This window comes from Lissotriton helveticus, chromosome 1_1 (assembly GCF_964261635.1).
Source record: "Lissotriton helveticus chromosome 1_1, aLisHel1.1, whole genome shotgun sequence".
NCBI lineage: Eukaryota > Metazoa > Chordata > Amphibia > Caudata > Salamandridae > Lissotriton > Lissotriton helveticus.
In genome coordinates this window covers 1,832,874,488-1,832,893,656 of record NC_136057.1, presented here as the reverse complement: position 1 = coordinate 1,832,893,656, position 19,169 = coordinate 1,832,874,488, and the positions used below count along the sequence as shown (strand labels likewise).

Here is a 19,169-nt window from a genome sequence, read left to right as displayed (position 1 = left end):
TCTGATTCGCTGGCCTCATGGGACTGTTCTTGTGACAGACAGCTACGATTAGCAGGCTGCAATATGAGGAGAAAGCTTGCGGCCCTCATTACAGGACTCGGGGCTCAGTCCTAGAGTCCTGAACAATTAATTAAAAACACATAGAAGTGCGCACTCTAGAGATACCCTGACCCATAGCCCTCATGAGGGACCCCCAACAGGCCAAAATGAAGATAGAAAGAATTTGTGCCATCACAGTACAATGTGACTACTATGGGAGCCAGAGTTTCTCCTGTGTGGTCCCGCGGGACTCCCACAGAAGCTAGCACTGACCCTGTGGCCCTTCGGTGCCATAAAAAAAGACAGAAGGTGGGAAAGCGGTCCGTGGGCAATTTGCTGCTCACAAGGGTTAGCCATACACAGGTGGTTGCCTTCCCATGTGGGGCTCGGCGCTGGTCTGGGCCCTTTGGCCAACCCTTTGCCAAGCGCGCCCTTTGGCCATGCACAGCAGAGAGTGGCCACAGATGTATTGTAAGAAGATGTTACTTAACATAAAAAACATAGAAGTTCACTGAATAAAACAAGGGTTAAAGTAGAGTTATACTTAAGTAAGGCAGAAAGATATTAACTGAAGTTAAGAAAACCTTAGGAATTCAATGAAAAAAAACAATGGTTAAAGTGGCTTTAGACATAGGTCTTCTAATAAAAATATATAGACCTAAGTATAACTTGCACCACTGAGATGTACGGCTTATAACCTCACGTATTACATCACTGATGACGAATAATCTATCAGAGTACCAGTTATACTTATGTCAGTTAAGTACAAATCCTTCATGGAAAGCTTCACACTGATCCATTGAGGGTGGCAAGAAAAATGAGAGGTACCAATAGTGTGGTTTGCAATGTTAATTCCCATAGGAAACAAAAGAAGCAGCTGAACAGAATTACACCAAATTGCGCAAAAAGTTAGTTCAAAATTTACTCAGGAAGCAAGCTTTTTGTGATTCGGAGTAAATCTGTTCATGCTTTTTTTTTTAATTAGCATTTTAAGCGGCGCTTGGGTAATGCATGAACAGTTAACCCTCTGAAAAAGTTAGAGATATCTGAACAGTTGGTGCAGAGCTATTCCCTGATTTGCCCATTCCAAGTGGTATGGGGATCCTGATTGGCTGGCCACAACATGGAGAATATGTTGTGGCAGTCATTACAGTAGGGTCTAGAGTCCTACAATTACAAAGAAACAAATGAGCTGCTGTGAGCCAAAGAGCACTTTTAGTTTCATTGCCCAGGGGACTACCACCTCCCCAAGAAGAAGAGTGACCACGGCCAAACACCTTTTATTTTAATCTAAAAAAACTCTGTTATGAGTAATCTCAACTCTGCCAACCAATAATGGTCTGTCAAGAGACACCTATCTAGGCCTTTGTATAATGGGAGTTTCCAGATCTACCAGAATCGATATAACCGAATGGTCAGAAAAGGCATTTGTCCAAGTGTCAGAGCCCTTAAATGTAACTGCCTGTGAAATAAAATAAAAAATCCAAAGATGATGCTGTCTTAAAATGGTGTGAAAAGAAAGTGTATTGGGCTGCACCTGGGTGACCCACCCACCAGGGATCTACTAAATGGAAATCGTTTGTTAAGGTAGAAAAAACTTTTGAAGCTGTAGGCTTAAGCTGTTTTTGGCCCGATTTGACGTGTCTAATGTCAGATCCTGAATATAATTAAATCACCCCCTAAGATCATCGGTCTTTCTGCCCCCACTGAGAGGTTGTATAACTTTAGCAATGGATGTATCTCATCACTAACTGGGCCATATTATTTAACCAAATTCAGGGGAGTGCCCAGGACTAAAACTTTTAGCAAAAGCCACCTTCCCTCGACATCCCGGATGACATCTTTGACTTCCCATTTGATATCCCTTGCCAAATACATTGCATACCCCACCCCCCTCCTGCGTTGTGGCCCCCCTCCCAGGCAAAATATGCATAAAAGTACTTCTTCGGCATGTAAAGCTTTGGATTATTACTTCTGAGATGAGTCTCTTGTAGAAAAATAACTTCTGGATTGAATGAAGAGAGCCATCTCACCAAGCCCCCATATTTACGTCTTTTTGAAACACCATAGCCATTGCAAGATAGCACCTTGACCGAATACACTAAATGATAATCTACTATGGATTTCACTGCTCTCCCTCCTCAATTTTCCTGCTCTGGAAAATTGCTTTACAGCCTTCGTTAAACCTACTATTTTTTGCACCAGCGCCTGTGGTGCTATGTAACTGCTCCTACCTACACTTTGTGGCCCCTCCGACTCGTACCCTTAAATCCATTTGGTATCTTCACCTTAAAAAAAAGGGGGGGAAGCTAGGGAGAGAAAAGGGGCAAGAGAAAAGAAAAGGTAGATGCAACAGAAATTTATGACCATTAAACCAACATTTTAGACAAAAAATTGTGAGCCTCTTCTGCATTCATAAAGAGATGAAACGGACCTTTTACAAGCACCTTCAACTTCAACTGTTGCACCAGAAATGCCTTGGCCCCCTGAGTTCTAAACATGCCTACTAGTCTTACAAACTTTTTTTGGCGATGTGCTGCAGAAGCCAACATGTTAGAGAAGATGTGAAACTGGATATTTTCTGAGGTGGAGATGCCTTTCCTCTAAATTGCTTCGGAACAAATATGTTCTTTAATACAACAATCAGCTAAATTCACCACAATGGTGCGTGGATACTTAGAATTGGGTGAGCATTGAGCTGGTACACAATGGGCTCTAATGATAGACAAATCCCATGAAAAATCATGCAACACATGGGTTTTGATCAAAGGGTCCACCAGCTGAAGCACATTCCGGCTTTCACTCCCCTCAAGAATGCGCACCAGGCGCAGATTTGAGCGTCTTGCATAGTTCTCTAGTTCTTTAACCTTATTCTCCAAATATTCCTTTTTCATTTCCAAGTTAAGCATCCCCTTGCTGTACTGACACCATCTTGTCCTCCAGGTCTGATATCCTGTATTCGGCCTCTTTTAGTCTAACAGTAAATTCCAACATATTTTCCTCTATTTTAGTTCATCTCTCATGAAGACTTGCAACCTCTTATGCCTGTGAAAGCTTAAACTTTCTGAGTTCGAGCAATATAGAATCAAGTATAACTTTCACTGGATCGAGCAACTGCCTCTCCGTGGGCAATGTCCCCCTTGTTCATCTCTAGATAGAATTAAATTGGGTGAAACACTGCTAGACTCTGTAGCTGACCTGGAATCTACTCCGGGTCCAGCAGTGGAATCACCTGCTGAAAGAGGTAGGAGTCTCGTTCACTGCAATAAGTTTTTGCTGTGCTCCTGACTCTAGTAGTTGTACTACTTCTGCCATTACGAGCACAGACTGTGCCATCATAGTGCCCAAACAGATTTTTGCTCGCTTTACTGACAAAGGATATTCTGTGGGTCTTGCTTCCCTTATAGCACTTACTGCAGTCTCCGTCGTAGGTCCAACTTACTCTCCCTTATTACTATAGATAGAAGTCACCACTGTTGAGGATTGGAGAGGAATCTTAGGATCACATTCTGCAGACACAGTAAGTCTTTCAGATACAGTCTCCCTCTCACTCCACACCGGTTGCTTGCCCTGATATCATTAAGCTGTGATGCTAATTGAGAATACATTCTGGATTGCTAGCTCCGGTTTGCATGAGCTGCAACTGACTTGGCCTGTATGGCATGCTTTTGAACTCTCTGGGAAGGAGGGGTCGAAGTGCTGGAGGCAGTGGACGCAGCAGACCCCTTAAAATGTTGCATTCGTTGTGATTTTTTCCCCACTGTTTGCTTTATTGCTTTTCCTTAACTTTGGCTTCTGTAGCAGTGCGATTAGCTAGGGGTTACTACCGCATTTCCTCAGCTCTATCCTTTCCCAGTCCTCTCCAAGCTGCTGAAATTCAGGATTAATAATAATCCTCGAGGCCAGCTTCTAACAATCTGCACTCCCCCACGGCGGAGAGTAATGACCCGCCCAGATTCCTAGCGGCCAGTTGCACTCACCTCTGGACATGGGGCTGAGTTTTCCTGAAGCCGCCACTCAGCCGCTTGGGGAAGATTTCCGCAGCACTTGCAGTCCGAATGCCTTAAATAATTGCTCTACTTTCCTCTGCTGCTTCGTTCTCCAATGCCAACTGCGCAAAGCGATTTCCGCCGTTGTGAGTTCACATACATTACTCCTGCAGGGAACTGTGCCTCTTCAAAAATGCAGAAATTGCCACTCTCACATGCAATGCGGCGTACGGTGCTGACTGCCTCGATTGCAGAGCTGACCTCAGAAACTGAAGCCTTCTGGGAAGGGGGAGGGGGGGATCCACAAACATGCTTAGTGGCAGAACATGCGGGCTATGCCTACCGCCGACGCAAAAAGGATCTTACAATGAACCAACATTGAACTAAATCAACAGGTTTTGGATTACATCAATCTTTTAAAACTCAGTGTAAAAGAGATGTGCAAACACTACTCAAGGCCTCTACTGAAAAAATACCTTTGGTTGTATTATACGCTATCGAAGCACAGTCAATAAGTTACATTAATAAATATACTTACTTATGCCTACTATCCCGCCTGGGGTATATATAGGTCATGAAACAAGACTCTTCAGCCACCTCTCTCTTGAGCTATTCTTTTAATCTGACTTTAGGTGTAACATATCTCCTTGCAGTCAGCCTTGAGGCAATGGCATCAGGTGTTTCTTGGCCTTCCTCTTTTCCTTTTCCCTTGAGGGTTCCAGGTCAGGGCTTGCCTGGAGGTGTTTGATGCAGACTTGCGCAGGGAGTTGTTAGGTCTGCTGCCATAGGTCATTGTTGCTGATGGCATCTGGCCAGCGGCTTTGGAGATTTTCCTCAGGCAGGTGCTGACGAAGGTCTGGACTTTTTTGGTAGTGGACACTGTTGTCTTCCAAGTTTCTGCTCTATACACAAGGACCTGATTTTATATTGGTTTTAAAATGTCCGAACTTGGTTAGCAGAGTTAGGTTCTTGGAGCTGTAGATCTTCTTTGGATGGATGAAGGCAGTCCTTGCTTTGTCGATACTTGCCCTGACATCAGCGCCTGTGCCACCCTGCTTGTCTACGACACTGCCCAGGTAGCTGAAGGCCTCATCCTCTTCCAGTGAATCAAAATATACCTTTGCGGAATCCCAACTTTGGAAACGCTAACTTGGCCTTATTTCCAGTTCTATCCAAATGATTTGCATCAAGTTATATTTTTCAGGAATAATATGTTGTGCTTTTTGGCAGGTTATCCATTATGTTTTTTGGTTGTTTACAAACGTATTAAAAAAGTCATTTGATGAGAATTCACTCAGACTATGAATACGAACTATATGTTTTCTAAAACCCTTACAGGATATTTAAAGTCACTGTGACTTAAAAGCAGAGAAGTGTTTCCCATTAAAAAACTTAGCACTGAGTTTTGGGTCAAAGAAATGAGCACGCATAAAAAGCTTACAAGTAGATTTACAACACTGTCTTCGGACTAAAAGACTGTATTCAAATTGTTTATTCTTAAAATGTGGATCAAATGCAATTTTACCTGAAAAACAACATTTACAAATTTGACCGAAGGTTGTTATTAAGTTTAAATACGGTTTACTTGCATTAGGAGATAATGGGTGGATCGAAAGAGATGCAACCAGTTCTCACCTTTGGGGTCAAGTTTGTGACTCTAATATTCAGGACATATTTCACGTGATGTTTTTTGCCCCCGATTTATGTATTTTCAAGAGACATTTATTAGACACATTGTTTTTTATGTTAACTAGAAACATATAAAGATGCACTACATTTATTGTTAAACTCACCCTGGGTGAACAGGTTATTGAATAACTACGTTTTTTGAGCTTTTCTTAAACTGTAGTAATGTTTTAAAGAATTCTGTAATTGTATGCCATTTAAAAGGATGGTTGTTTATGGTTGTAGTGTTTATGTGGAAATACTACTGAAATAAATAAGTTAATAATGCAAGATATGTTGTATTTAAGCAATACAGCAATAAACTGGATTATTTCTGACTCAGTAGCATCTGTAGTTTATTAAGTTTTTGGGACGATTGTGACACGGTCATGGATAAATATCTAAGAAAACTGCCACGTTTCAATTTGGCTTAAAAAGAATGAAGTGCCCTCAGATATTTGAAAAAAGTGTAACCATACACATCATCCTATGTAACTTTACAATGTGAATTCTCTTTAACTTCCTGTGTAATTTCCCTATGTATCCAGGCATTGTTTACGTGCATGTGGGTGCCCCTGAATGTGTTCTCTTTAACTGATGTGAATGTTGCTTCCCCTACGTCCGTTCGACCAGCGACAAGCCAGAAACAGGAGAAGGGATCTTACCCTACCCCTGTCAGTCGTGTGGTATCCATGTGTAGCGAGATTAAGTAACTACAAGGGGTAACTCAAAAATCTGACTGCAGAGAACAAGTACTTCGCTTGAATGGGCATAGATTACTCGAATGAGTTTATATTACCACAAAGGGTGGAAAGGAGAGCATGTGGGTGATGGCCAAGGCCGTTGATCGAAGCAGGCCCTTGTACTTCAATCCATGTGGGTGACAGAAAACATGAATACCAAAGTAAACAAGTAAAGCAAGCTTGGCTCTTGGGTATTCATTGAGGAGGGACATTTGCATGGTTCATTCCCTCAAACTTGATACACCCAACAACATATGTCTTGGTAGAGGTGCACTAAAAATGGGATATCAACTCTGTTTTAATTTCTATATTTTCAAGTATGTATATGTTTGCAGTTTCATTGTACATTTTTCCATTATTTAAATTTTATTATTGGCTTCTTTTCTGAATTCTCTTATAATTCCCAATCCATTTCAGAAAAAAAGCCTTCTCCAGGGAGAATTTAACTTAGTGTACTTTGTCCCTACGAGCAACAATTGTTATACAAATATAAGAAAATTTCATCAGATAGTGGTTAACGCTTGAGCATTGTGTTGCGCGAAACATCGAGATGAGTAATTTTAAATACTCTTTTTCAATACATTACGGCATATACTTCCACAATTCATTGAATTGCCTCGTCATGCACTCCAATACCATGTGAGCACTCTTTGAGTATCTTGGACATGAGGATTGAGGGGCTATCCACAGGCATGAGCTTTCTCTTTTGATAGATTTATTCATTAAGAATAACTACCTTTCCATTGCCATGCTGCTTTTTTAGAAAGTGCTCTGATCTTGAGGGCAATGTAGCATTACTGAACTCTTGCATCCCTGATCTGTAATATAATTAAAAAGCACATGGTCCTCTCCTTCATTCATACTCACCCTGGCAATCTTTCTTGAATCCCAGATTCTCCAGAAGTGGCATGGGTGGGCGGTCCGCAGTGTCCTCAGATTTGACGACAAGAGCCTCCTTGACAGCATCATACCCGTTCACAACCACCAGGTTAATCCAACCCAGTTGGAAGCTGAAGACATTCCCAAACTTCTTATGTAGCTGGAAGGAACATTGAAAATAGATAATGAGATCTTTGCAAACATGTATTAGGGTCACTAGAGGCACACACAGAATAAAGACCCAACGATGGGGTGCCTTTCAAAAGTGCAACAGACTCTTACTCACATGAATATATTAACCCCAAAGGTATAGCACTGTTTTACTATTCATCAACCAATAGGGCTGCACCAGCTTCCATTATGAGAATGCCAGAAGAGTGCCAAGCTCAACTAAATACACAAACCACTACACATACTCATAACTCTAACATGGAAAAGCTTCAATGTATAAATAGTAAAGTATTCCATAAATATAAATTAAAGAAAATTGAGAAATGTGAACAAACTTGCATTCCGTATAGTTGAGCAAATTAGGAAAAAGTATTCTTGTCAATAAAGTTCTCACAAAATGCTCTTCAAATGCTAAAAGTTTTCAATATCCACAAATCCTCTAGGGCACAGTATGGTTCAGCTACCAGACAGTCATTGCTTCGGAAACTCACTGGAGAAGCGGAGACCCCTTCCAACCCCCTGCCCATCCTCTACTTCAGCTTATTGGGTCACTGCATGGCCTTTTCCTTTTATATAAAGACAACTATTTAAAGTTTATGGGAAGACCCAAGCCTCACATCATGCTTAAAGTATTCCAAGTGCCACTGATAGAACATGTTCAACTGATTGGCCATAAAAAGATATGGGTATCATGAAATGGGATGAGCACCAAACTCAGACACATTTACCTTCGTTGGCATTGTGATCCATTTAACTCATCCCAGGATTGGACACTCAAGGCAGAGGTTTGAAATAAATCAACAGTTGACCATTCGTCCTAACGCTCACGCTCACCTCACACATTTTGAGCCACCAGATAATTTTGAATGGGCCAGCAATCGCTTTGATACTTCTTTTTATGCTTTCATACATTTCCACTGCTCATACCGAATAAAAGTGGAAACACAACAATTGTTTGTCCACTATTACTTCATTTTGTTTGTTTGAATATGTTTATTGATGTTTCAGTTTAATATTACAATACAATGCAAGACATTTGAGGATGGCAAGAAGTTATCATCCCAATTCCCAGTAATGATCAAGTGTAACCATAACATTATATAGTACGTGCATCTTATATCGCAACCATTAATGCGGGAAGGGGGACATATATATCTGGGTCAAATAACATTGCCTCGTTCCACATGTAACAGAAAAGTGTTTCCCATCTCCACAGAGAAATGGGCTATCAGCTGGTAATAAGACAGTGTTGGGAATTAAATAAACGGTATCCTTCACGAAGCCATGGTCTGCCTCGTGATGCAGTTGTGTGCCCATCACTGCGACAAAGGGTGTGTTGTCCCCTGGGTTAGTTTCAGTCATGGCTCTGGCTCCACAAGTGCACCAGTTAAAGCCCACTCTCGTGCGCATGTAGTAGTTCCGCTTATCACAGATCGTGTCTAAAAGACCCGTTATGTGGGGCAGCCCCTCAATTGTAGGCAGGAGTACTGCAGATTAGTAGTTACCATTTTTTCCCCCCAGATACCTTAGCCAACGTGTCTGCTAAAGAACATGACGGTACTCTACTAACTCGAGCAACTGGGGGGGGGGGAACAAATGTACACGTCAATAGTGAAAAGAGATCTACAATAAAATGAGAAGAGGAAGGGGAGTGAAAGAAAACTAAGGAAATAAGAGCTTTAGTCTGGGGGTATTCTATAAGGTGCGTGGTTGAGTAAAGTGTTCATACGTGTCAGCAGGTGTGTGTTATTGCTGCTCCCGGGCGTGTGGGGGTAACTGGGTGGAGGTGAGTGCGCACAGCATTGGTGTGTGCAGCATCTGGTTACGTGTATAGGGGATAGTCCATATCTGCTCAGGTGCGCCGCGTGGTCGGTACCCCGTACCCCGTACCCCGGTCATATCCCGTCACTGGCCGCTAGCACTCCCCTCAGGTGCGTCTTTCTTCCCTACGTCCGCATTCCAATGGTGCCCTGTCTTTGGGCGTTTATGTGATCCCCTGTTCGAGGCATGCCTGGTGGAAGGATTTTAAAATATCATCCCAAAGCTGTGCTATTGGAATGGCCCTGAGTCTCGCCGTCTCCTCCCTGTGTAAAGTGGTGCCTTCAGCTACCGCCCAGTTGTTAAAGAGGTGCGCCAATGTTGAATGTGTGGTGGGTCTGCGCCTTTCCAGCGTTTGGTGATGAGCCTCTTAGCGGTGACCAGCCCTAGATCCCAGAACCTGGCCTGTACTTTGTTGTGCTTCGTTCTTTTAAATAAGCCCAACAAGCATGTCTCCCACGTATACGGTAGTTCTGTACCTGTCCCTCTCGCCAACAGTGATGTGACGGCGTGCCAGTATGTCGACAGCCTGGGACAGTCCCAAAGCATATGTAGGAGGTTTGCATGTGTTAGGGAGCATCTCGGGCACATTGACGTGTCAATCGCGAAGTATTGATTTATTTTATCCGGTGGCAAGTATGCTCTGTGTATTATATAAAATTGAATGGTTTTAAAGCGCTAGTTGCGTGGAATATTGGTGGGCCCTTCCAGTATCCTTTCCCATTCCTTGTCCGTCCAGTCCCTGCCTCTGTCTATCGCCCATTTGTCTCTCAGTGGTTGGAGGGTGCAGGCCGTGTGGGACAACAGCGCCTGCGCTAACCAGTGGATCACATGCGACCCATTTCCCATGACGTGCAGATATTGTATTCATACATGTGTTTGCGGTTCCTCAGTCATATCTCCCCATGGCTTGGTATACATGCGCATCAATGAGGTGTGCAATAGAAATTGCCCCGCTGGCAGCTCAGTGGTCACTGCTAGTCTGTCAAATGGGAGCAGAGTACCGTCTGCGTATAGCTCACCCATTGTTTCTATCTCGGCCTGCACCCATCTTTCCAGCATGAGCGTTGTCAGTACTCCTCCGTCTCTGGGAGTGCCCAGTAATGGGAGTGTGGGGGCATAGGGCGTCACCGTTCGTGTGAGCCGCAGGCTACGTATATAGCACTTGTGGGCTACTGCTAAATGCAATTGCGTTGGTCGAGGGAGTTTGGCCAGGGGATGAAATAGTGCAAGTACCTGCGTGTGGGTTAGGGTCAAGGTATCCGAGGTGGTATCAGTGAGGCATTTCCCGCTCAGCCATCCAACCACCCACTGTAGCTGTGCTGCCAGGTAGTACAATTCCTGGTTAGGAACCGCTAAACCTCCCGCAGCCACTGGTGCATACAGTTTCGTCAGCGCCACTCGGGGCCTACCAGTGTTCCAGATAAGAGCTCTGATCATGGATTCCAATTCTCGGAAGATGCGGTTTGCAAAAGTAGACTGGTACGTTAGAGTAATAGTAAAGTAGCCACGGTAGCACGACCATTTTTGTCAGGGTTACACGGCTGGGGACATTCAGGGGGAGCGTTTTCCAAAAAGTTATTTGCACTTGTAAGGAGGAGATGGCCCTGACCAGGTTACCCTCCAGCACATCTGCTGGGGAACGGTAAATATGGATACCTAAGTACCTGAACGTAGCAGCGTGCCAGGCCAGCCGCACCCCGCCCAGCCGCACCTCACACTCCGGCAGGTCCGGGCTGAAGGAATACTCCCCGGATTTGCCCCAATTGACCCTGAGTCCTGAATGGGCTGCAAAGCTACAAAAGGTGTCCGTTAGTATTCGCGGCACTTGTGTGAGGTCTCTGATATATAGAAGCAGGTCGTCCGCATATAGGGAGACTGCGTGGATGCCGTCCACCAGGGGGATGCCCCAATCTGCGCTTTGCCCTCGCAGCCGTTCTGCTAGCGGCTCCATTGCTAATGAGAAGAGCAGCGGCGACAGGGGGCATCCCTGTCTTGTACCTCTCCGAACTCTAATGGCATCGGACAAGAGGCCGCCGGTGCGGACCCGCACTGTGGGTGTTTGATATAGTAGGGTGACCATATCTATGAAGGCATCTCCCAACTCGTATTTCTGCAGTACCGCTCTGAGGTAATGCCACTCCACCGAGTCGAAGGCCTTCTCTAGATCTAGTACTAGGCATCCCGACCTCGGCCATTGTTGCACCGCATACTCTTGTACTCTGAACAGACGACGGATGTTGTGGGAAGTACTTCTCGTGGGCACAAAACCATTTTGGTCGGCGTGCACTAGAGTGGGTGTGAAGGGGGCTAGTCTCTGCGCTAGGGTGGATGCCAATATTTTATAGTCAGTGTTCAGGAGAGCAAGAGGCCGGTATGAGCCCAATTGCTTACCATCTCTGCCTGGCTTGAGGAGGGAGATGAGGGTGGCTTCATTGAGTGTCGGTGGGAGGGAGGAGTCCTCTATTGCCGCCTCGTACATTCGGGTCAGTTCCGGAATCAGCAGATCCGGATAAGCCTTATAAAATTCCGCCGGCAATCCATCCGGACCCAGGGACTTGCCATTGGAAAGCGCAGCTAATATCTCTCGGAGTTCCTCGGGCGTTAATGGTGCTTCCAGGACTCCGCGCTGGGTTCCCCCAATGACAATAATGGTATGTGTGCGAGATATTCGGAAGTGTCTGGAAGGGGAGTCCGCAGTTGGGAGCGGTACAGTGCTGTGTAGTGAGTGGTGAAGGCTTAGTGGATTTCATCTTGTGTGTAGAACATGTCCCCTCGGCCGCTACATATCTCCGTCACTGGTTTCGTTCGGTCTTCTTGGCTTATCAACCATGACAAAAGCTTGCCCCGTTTATCACCCTTGCTATGCATGCGAGCCGAGTGGGCCGCGTAGTTGAGGCATCGCAGCCTGTCTAGCAACCGCTCGTGTTCCGCCCGGGATTGTAATTCGCTCTCATCCCCATCTCCAGTCGGTCCCTGCTCTGTCTGCAAGAGGGTGGCCTCAAGTCGTGTCAGATCTGTTTCCAACTGCCGTCGTATATTGGCTTGCGTGCCCAGGCAGTGGCCCCTAATCATAACTTTAAAAGCATCCCATTCTACTTGGGGGGTAGAAGCCGTGCCTGTGTTGTCCTCAAAGTAGTGTATGATTTGTGCGGACAGTGAATCCTGGAATGGGGCGTCCAGGAGTAGATCAGGCTGCAATCTCCAGGTGGGGATGGGGGGGTGTGTGTGTGTCCATGCGAGTTCCAATATATGGGGATTATGATCTGAGTGCGTGCAGCCCATGTAATAGGTGTCAGTCACATGTGGGAGTAAGTCGCTAGTCAACATATACCTATCTAAGCGTGCATGCAGATCATGGGCGCACGAATAGAAGGAATAGATTCGAGCATCTGGGTTACAGCATCGCCAGGCATCCTGTAGATCCCACTGTGCTGCCCAGGTAGTAAGGGCTTTCATGGCTCCCATTATAGGTGCGCTTGGTAACGGTGGAAAGGAGCGGTCCAGTGTGGTGTCGAGGATGCAATTATAGTCGCCACCCACTATCCAAGGGACCCCGTGCCAAGGGGACAGGACGGTAGTGACCTGTGCAAGGAACCCCTGTTGGTCTGTGTTAGGGGCATATAGCGAGGCCAGCACCACTGGCCGCCCGTCCAGGCGCCCCTTCACCACCACCAGCCTGCCCTCCCTGTCAAAGTGGGAATGGTCTGCCTCGAAGGGAGTCCCCGGTCTTTCCCATATTAAGGTGCCGCGGGCAAAGGAGGAATAACCCGTGGCATATAGCTGCCCACGCCACCTACGACGTAGTGTGCACACCTCCACGTCGTTTAAATGGGTCCCCTGCAGGAGCGCTATTTGAATCTGGTGTCTTTTCAAGTATGAGTTAATTTGATATCTATGTGAGGGGGTATGGATGCCACGTACATTCCATGTACAAAATTTGAGCGCCACCATCACGTCAGTTTAGGCGATCCCCACCTCCCGTCTCCCCAGTTTTGCCCTGCCAGGTGTGAATACCTTGCCACCCAGCAGTTCCCACACCCGTACATCCAACACTCTGTTACGGCTACCTGCGGCATGGGGGTATGAACACAAAGTATTAATAAGCAATCCAGATAGCTCTTTAAGTCTAAATAAAATTCAACATGGGGGATAATACCAAAAGGGCGCCTGCAAACCATGCAGTCGTACAAACTCTCTATCGACATAGTCAACATTCAAGTCTACGGGGGTTGCTGCTTTCCGTGCAAGGTTGAACAGTCAATGTCAATGGGTAAATGACATAGTACATTCTCTCTCCCGGGGAGTAACATGTATAGACAGCCGGTTTTGCAGCATATGATTTGGCGGTGTTCCCTGCATGGCAACCTGGATATAGTGCACCCTCTGTGCATCGTCCGCTAGTGTGAGCAAAGTAGCCTCACCAAGCCCAGTGGACTAGAGGGCAGCCAGTCGGGACGTGTCTATCAAGGTAGTCATTCGTTCATGTGGTTCTGACCACCTGCCATCAGCCATACAGCTAGGAGCACTACTCACTGTGTCTCCCGGTTGGAAGCCATGTGTCCCAGGAGCGGCCACCCTTTACGATGTTTTAGTGCTAGCGACCAACTGGAATCAGAAGGGGTGAGGCGCCTCAGGTCTTCCGGAACCTTGTCAATGAGGGAAGGGAGAAAAGGTGCGACAGAGTTCATCATCCGAACAAGTCGACTGTTTGCGGTGTAACATCCGGTATTTCTGAGGAGAGCTGAGAGTCCTGTATCCCATATATCTCCTCGTCGTCACTGGGCAGTGCCCGAGGGCTGGTGGTCGAGGGCGACTGGGCAATCGGTGAGTGACTAATTTCTGCGACTATGCTCAGGGCGTCCTGCTGTTCCTGATGTATGACGTCTTCAGGCGGTCCGGGGCTCTTCTGCGGTTGGTCGTCTGGGGCTGGCTGCGGTTTATTCCGACGTCTCCTCCTCGGGCCTCGGTTCCGTTTCATATTAGGATTGTCCGCCATTCCTCTGGGAGCCTTGTCTGTGCCATTGTCCAACCACGCCTCCACTTCTTCAGAGCATGTGAAAAAATGCGTTGTGTCGTGTGCCACCACACGGAGCTTAGCAGGGAACAGGAGAGAGTATTTGAGGCCTAGGTGTCGCAAGCGTTGCTTTACCGCCAGAAAAGAGTGTCTCTGGCGCTGCACCTGGATCGTGTAGTCAGGGAAAAACATGATCCTGGCGTTGTCGATCTGAATGTCTTGGAGCTTGCGTGTTTTCCTCAGTATGGAGTCCCGGTCCCTGTAGTTTAGGATACGAAGGAGGAGCGGGCGGGGATTGGAGCCCGTCGGGAGGGGTCGCGTTGGTACTCGATGTGCCCTTTCCACCACGAAGTGAGGCGACAGTGTCCCTTCAGGCAACAACGTGCGCAACCAGTCTTCCACGTGCATCACAGGGTCTCTCCCTTCCCATCGTTCCGGCACTCCCACTATCCGCACGTTGTTCCGCCTCGCCCGTCCTTCCGCATCCTCCGCCCGATCCTCCAGGAACTCAACTTTGTGAAGCAGATCTCTCATTAATTTGTCCGACTGGGTTACACGTGGTTCGAGATCCGACAATGAGCTCTCAAGTGCCGTGGTGCGATCTGCCAGTTTCTTGTGATCTGCTCGTAAGTGAGTTAGATCTATGGCTACTCCATCTATCTTCGTTTCAAGTGATGCACGCGTGGATTGCATCGACTCCTCTAGCCTTTCCATGGCCGCCAGTACTGTGTCTAGTTTAGCCGTCACCAGGTCAGCCTCTGCTTGTTTCGCGAATGTATCAATTTTTCCCCTCAGTTGCTCTCCGCCAGAGCCAGTGTGTGTTGTGGTGCCCCCAGACATGGGCAGCGCCGAGGTCGTGTGCTTGGCAATCGTGTGCTCCGTATCCGACGGCTCACTCAGCGGCAGGCGTATCAGCAGCGGGTGCGGGCAGGGCAGCGTCCACATGCGGGGGGGTGAGTAGTGAGAACAGCGGCGCTGGATGGTTATTTGCCTCACCGCCGTTCTTTTATATTATGTTGTCACTTGGGTATGCAGGTCCCAACAGCAGCAAGCCGGCGAGCGGGGACGTGATTAGCGCTATCGGGGTGTGTCACCAGTGTTTTCTAGGCTAGGTCAACTGCCCCTGTATCTCATGTGCCGCGGTAACATCGAGTTCCCGTTACCATATACACCTGCGTTGTATCACTGTTTGTTTCTGCTGCTAGCGTCCTCCCTCCTCTCGTGTTTTCCCTCTGTCTCCTGCGGTCTCCTGTTGCTGTGCCCCGAGGGTGTCTCTGACGCTACCACGCGGCCCGCGCCTCTGGTGAATCCCAGCCGCTAGCAGATGTGGTCCCCCGCCGGGGCAATCCTGGCGTGTTATCGGATCTAGTCCTTCCAGTGCGCACTGACGCCGCCCGGCTCCTTACCGCCTCAGGAAGCAGGTCCCCACCTGTGGTCAGTCCCTGTGTACGCACTCACTGTTCAGCTGCACGGCTATGGTGTCCTCCAGCCCTCGCGTTCTGCTCCGCCAGGCCCGTCCCCGCGACCGATGTCCGCGCCGCCCGTCTGACTTTATCTGCTGCAGCCGTGCTGTGGGCTCGTCATTCGTGCTTCCCGGCCAGGAAAGTGTCAGCAGGTCGATGTTGTGGGCGCAGGTCACCTGCGGAGAGCAGCGTTGTGGGGCCTCGGTGTTCCGGCCAATTTCCGCCTCTTTCGCCTCTCGTCTTGGGCCTCGAGTTGCGGCCTTGCCCCTCGTGGCAGACCCCGGCCTTGCGTGATTGTTCCCGCCGTCGCGGCTTCCAGGAGTGCGGCTGCTCCATGGTCTGGGACTCCGGTGCAGTCAGAAACCCGCCAGTGACCTGTAACTCAGCAGGGCGATGGTCAGTAGGTCCGGGCTGCAGTTGCCGGAGTATGGACCGGCTGAAGTTAGTTTTTGCGGATAATTTTCCCGGTGAAGGGGAGCTCACGCCGGAGCTCTACTCAGAGACGTCCGACCTCGTTGCGTGCATAGCCACGCCCCCTTGTCCACTATTACTTCATCATAAGTGGAACGCTTACACTGTATTATCAGGTCACGCCCAGAGCGAAGGAGCGGAATGGTGGATGACAGTCTTCTGTCTGACCTGCCTTCTCCTGCCTCTCTTCCACACCCAATAGAATCAGACAAATCCCAACCTCCACCATTCCGACTGCTTGAGGCAGATATTATGGAAGCATCTAAAACACCCTAAAACAAAGACTGAAAAATATGAATTCAAAAACAACTACTTTCCTCACAGCAGTTTCTCTGCACATATGTACCTCCTTACCCTTGGGTCATCTGGAAAGCTGTGCATATTATCCATTCAGTGTAATTTTCACTTGTTTGCTCGTTTCAGGGATGTTTGGTGTTAACTTATTGATTTAAGTTATTTTAAGCATTTTATCATTTTACTGATGTGACTTTCTTTGATGACCTCAGTATCAAAGGTCATGTGATATCACTTTTTGCAAAGTCATTAGTATGATAATTCCTCCTCATTCCTAAGGATTTTGACAACGTGTGGGCTCTGGAAATGGAATGTGCGTCCTCGTATTGCCCTCACTCTGAATGTAATGTCATCAATTCTTGATGATTAAGGGGGTGGAGCTTGCCTGGCACCAAGATGGCTGCAAATGTGTGAGGATCCGGAGATCAAGACACCCATCCTACATAATCCTGACGCCCGCAGCAACAAGACCCACCCGAGAGTATGTTCCCCGAGATGCCTTGCTCCTGAGCTGCTTGCGGTCCTGACGGCGAGTTCGAGCGAGCAGCGGGAAGTGACAAATTCATGTCGGGCCAGGTAGCGAAGGTCTGCCGCGCCCAGGTAGTGCAATGTGAGGCCATGATCCGGGAGGTGGGTAAACTGTGAAAAATAACATCCTGCCTCGGCGCTTTGTCTCCTAACTGCTGGCTGCCTGAACCTGGAGCGCCGGTGGTTGCCGGAGTCGCGGGGACGACGGGAAGACCGGGCCCTGTGGGCTGGAGAAGAGGGGAGTGGCTGAGGCCTGGGGGCACGGCCTGCAGGACGCAATTTGACTAGACATTCTAGGCTGGGCTGATATATCAGCACTAGAGGCGAGGCCTGTGACAGTGCGGGCAAGGCCCAATAATTCTCAGAGCCCCCACTAGACCAGTAATCAACATTTAGTTTGAAAGAAAGCACAACACACACATCAATTTCATTTGCTCGAGTATTTATCTAAAAAAATTGACATACTTATTTATCATTTTCTTAATATCAATCAAGTCCATCTGGTACAATCAGAACATAAAAGAACAAATACACAACAAAAAACGTAATCAATACAGGTCACAACACAAACTGACATAAAGCCGTAGGAATTCAAAGAAGACTTTTTCGCTGAGCACTAGTGAGTTTTTGCCGGCAAGTCTAAATAACTCACTCTAATGAATTGTCCTACCCCTTAAATAGAAATGGGGTTGTAACAACTCTTTTTAGGAGGTCATCATCAGGGCTAAAAGAAAACTTGTTCATTCACAGCTAAAGGGTATAGGTCCATATGTCGAGAAACCGTCCCTCTTAGAGCCGTCTCGATCTCCACATTAGACCTGGGAAAGTGTCTGAAAACAATGAATATAAAATATTTAAGTTTTGTCCCCCAGGTATCGGGAAGAGCGGAGTGGAGTGTCACTTACTTATTTGCCCTCTATAGTACGTAGGAAGTGAACCCGAACCTGCTTTCATCAAAGGCACTCCGTAGCTCACTAAATCCAGTAGACCGACGGAGTGCCTTTGACGAAAGCAGGTTCGAGAGTGTCAATAAGTAGGAAAAATATTTGAGATAAATACTCAAGTACATGAGAATGATGTGTATGTTGTGCTTTCTTTCAAACTAAGGGCCAGATGTACAAAGGTGTTTTTGTGGGTGCAGATGGGTTTTAGATCCATTTCCGCCCGCAAAAAACCTGTGTCCCATGTACTAATCCTATTTTGCGACTCGCAAATCAATTTGCGACTCGCAAAATAGGATTTGCGACTCGCTATTAGAAAGGGGCGTTCCAAGGGTATCCCTTCCTAATAGTGACTCCTTAAGCTATGTAAGAATGTTTTTGGATCACAATTGCAGTCGCAAAACACTTGCAGTTTGCCACCCTTCTCAGAAGGGTGGGAAAGCACTCGCAAACCCCTTCCCATTTGTGAATGCAAGCGCATATATCTTTTAAGAGCAGGCAGTGGTCCCAGGTACCACTACCTGCCCTTAAATGAAACTGAAAAGTTACATTTTTTTTTTTGAAATGCATCCCGTTTTCCTTTAAGGAAAACGGCTGCATAAAAAAAAAAACTGCTTTATTTAAAAGCAGTCCCAGACATGGAGGTCTGCTGACCCCAGCAGGCCACCATCCCTGGGAGTGGCAGCTATTCCCAATGGGGTTGCAAATTGCGACAGCCTCATTAATATGCATGAGGCATGCAATTTGCGACCCCACTGGGAATCGCAAACAGTGTCTTAGGCACTGTAGTGCATCCCAATTAGCGAGTCACAAATTGCGAGTTGCAAATGCAACGCAATTTGCAACTCGCTAATTGGCGGGTCATACATCTGGCCCCATATGTTGATTAATGGCCAAGCAGGGACTAAGAGTATTATTGTGTTTTGAAATTGATCACTCCCTACTAACAGACCTTACGGGATCAAACCCCGTTGCGTTGCTACAGTGCAGGCTAGCTGGCACAGAAATAGCAATTGGATTCTGTACAAATAGGCCTTAAACAACGCAGGCTGGGAACTCCCCTTGTTTTGGACCTCGGGAGCCAGTCGTGAACAAGCTGCTGTGCCAATCTGCTGGGGTAGTCCAGAGTGTACAAGCCTGAGTTCCTGAAG

General features: G+C 47.1%; 1 protein-coding gene across 1 annotated transcript in view; it reads right to left on the bottom strand.

The window, feature by feature from the left end:
* LOC144753495 (cytochrome P450 2D15-like) overlaps positions 1-19,169 on the bottom strand; it is a 482,639-nt gene that overhangs the window by 441,239 nt on the left and 22,231 nt on the right. Inside the window, 1 exon segment of the mRNA XM_078641166.1 lies at positions 7,304-7,475. Within this exon segment, the coding sequence (XP_078497292.1) occupies positions 7,304-7,475 (172 nt within the window).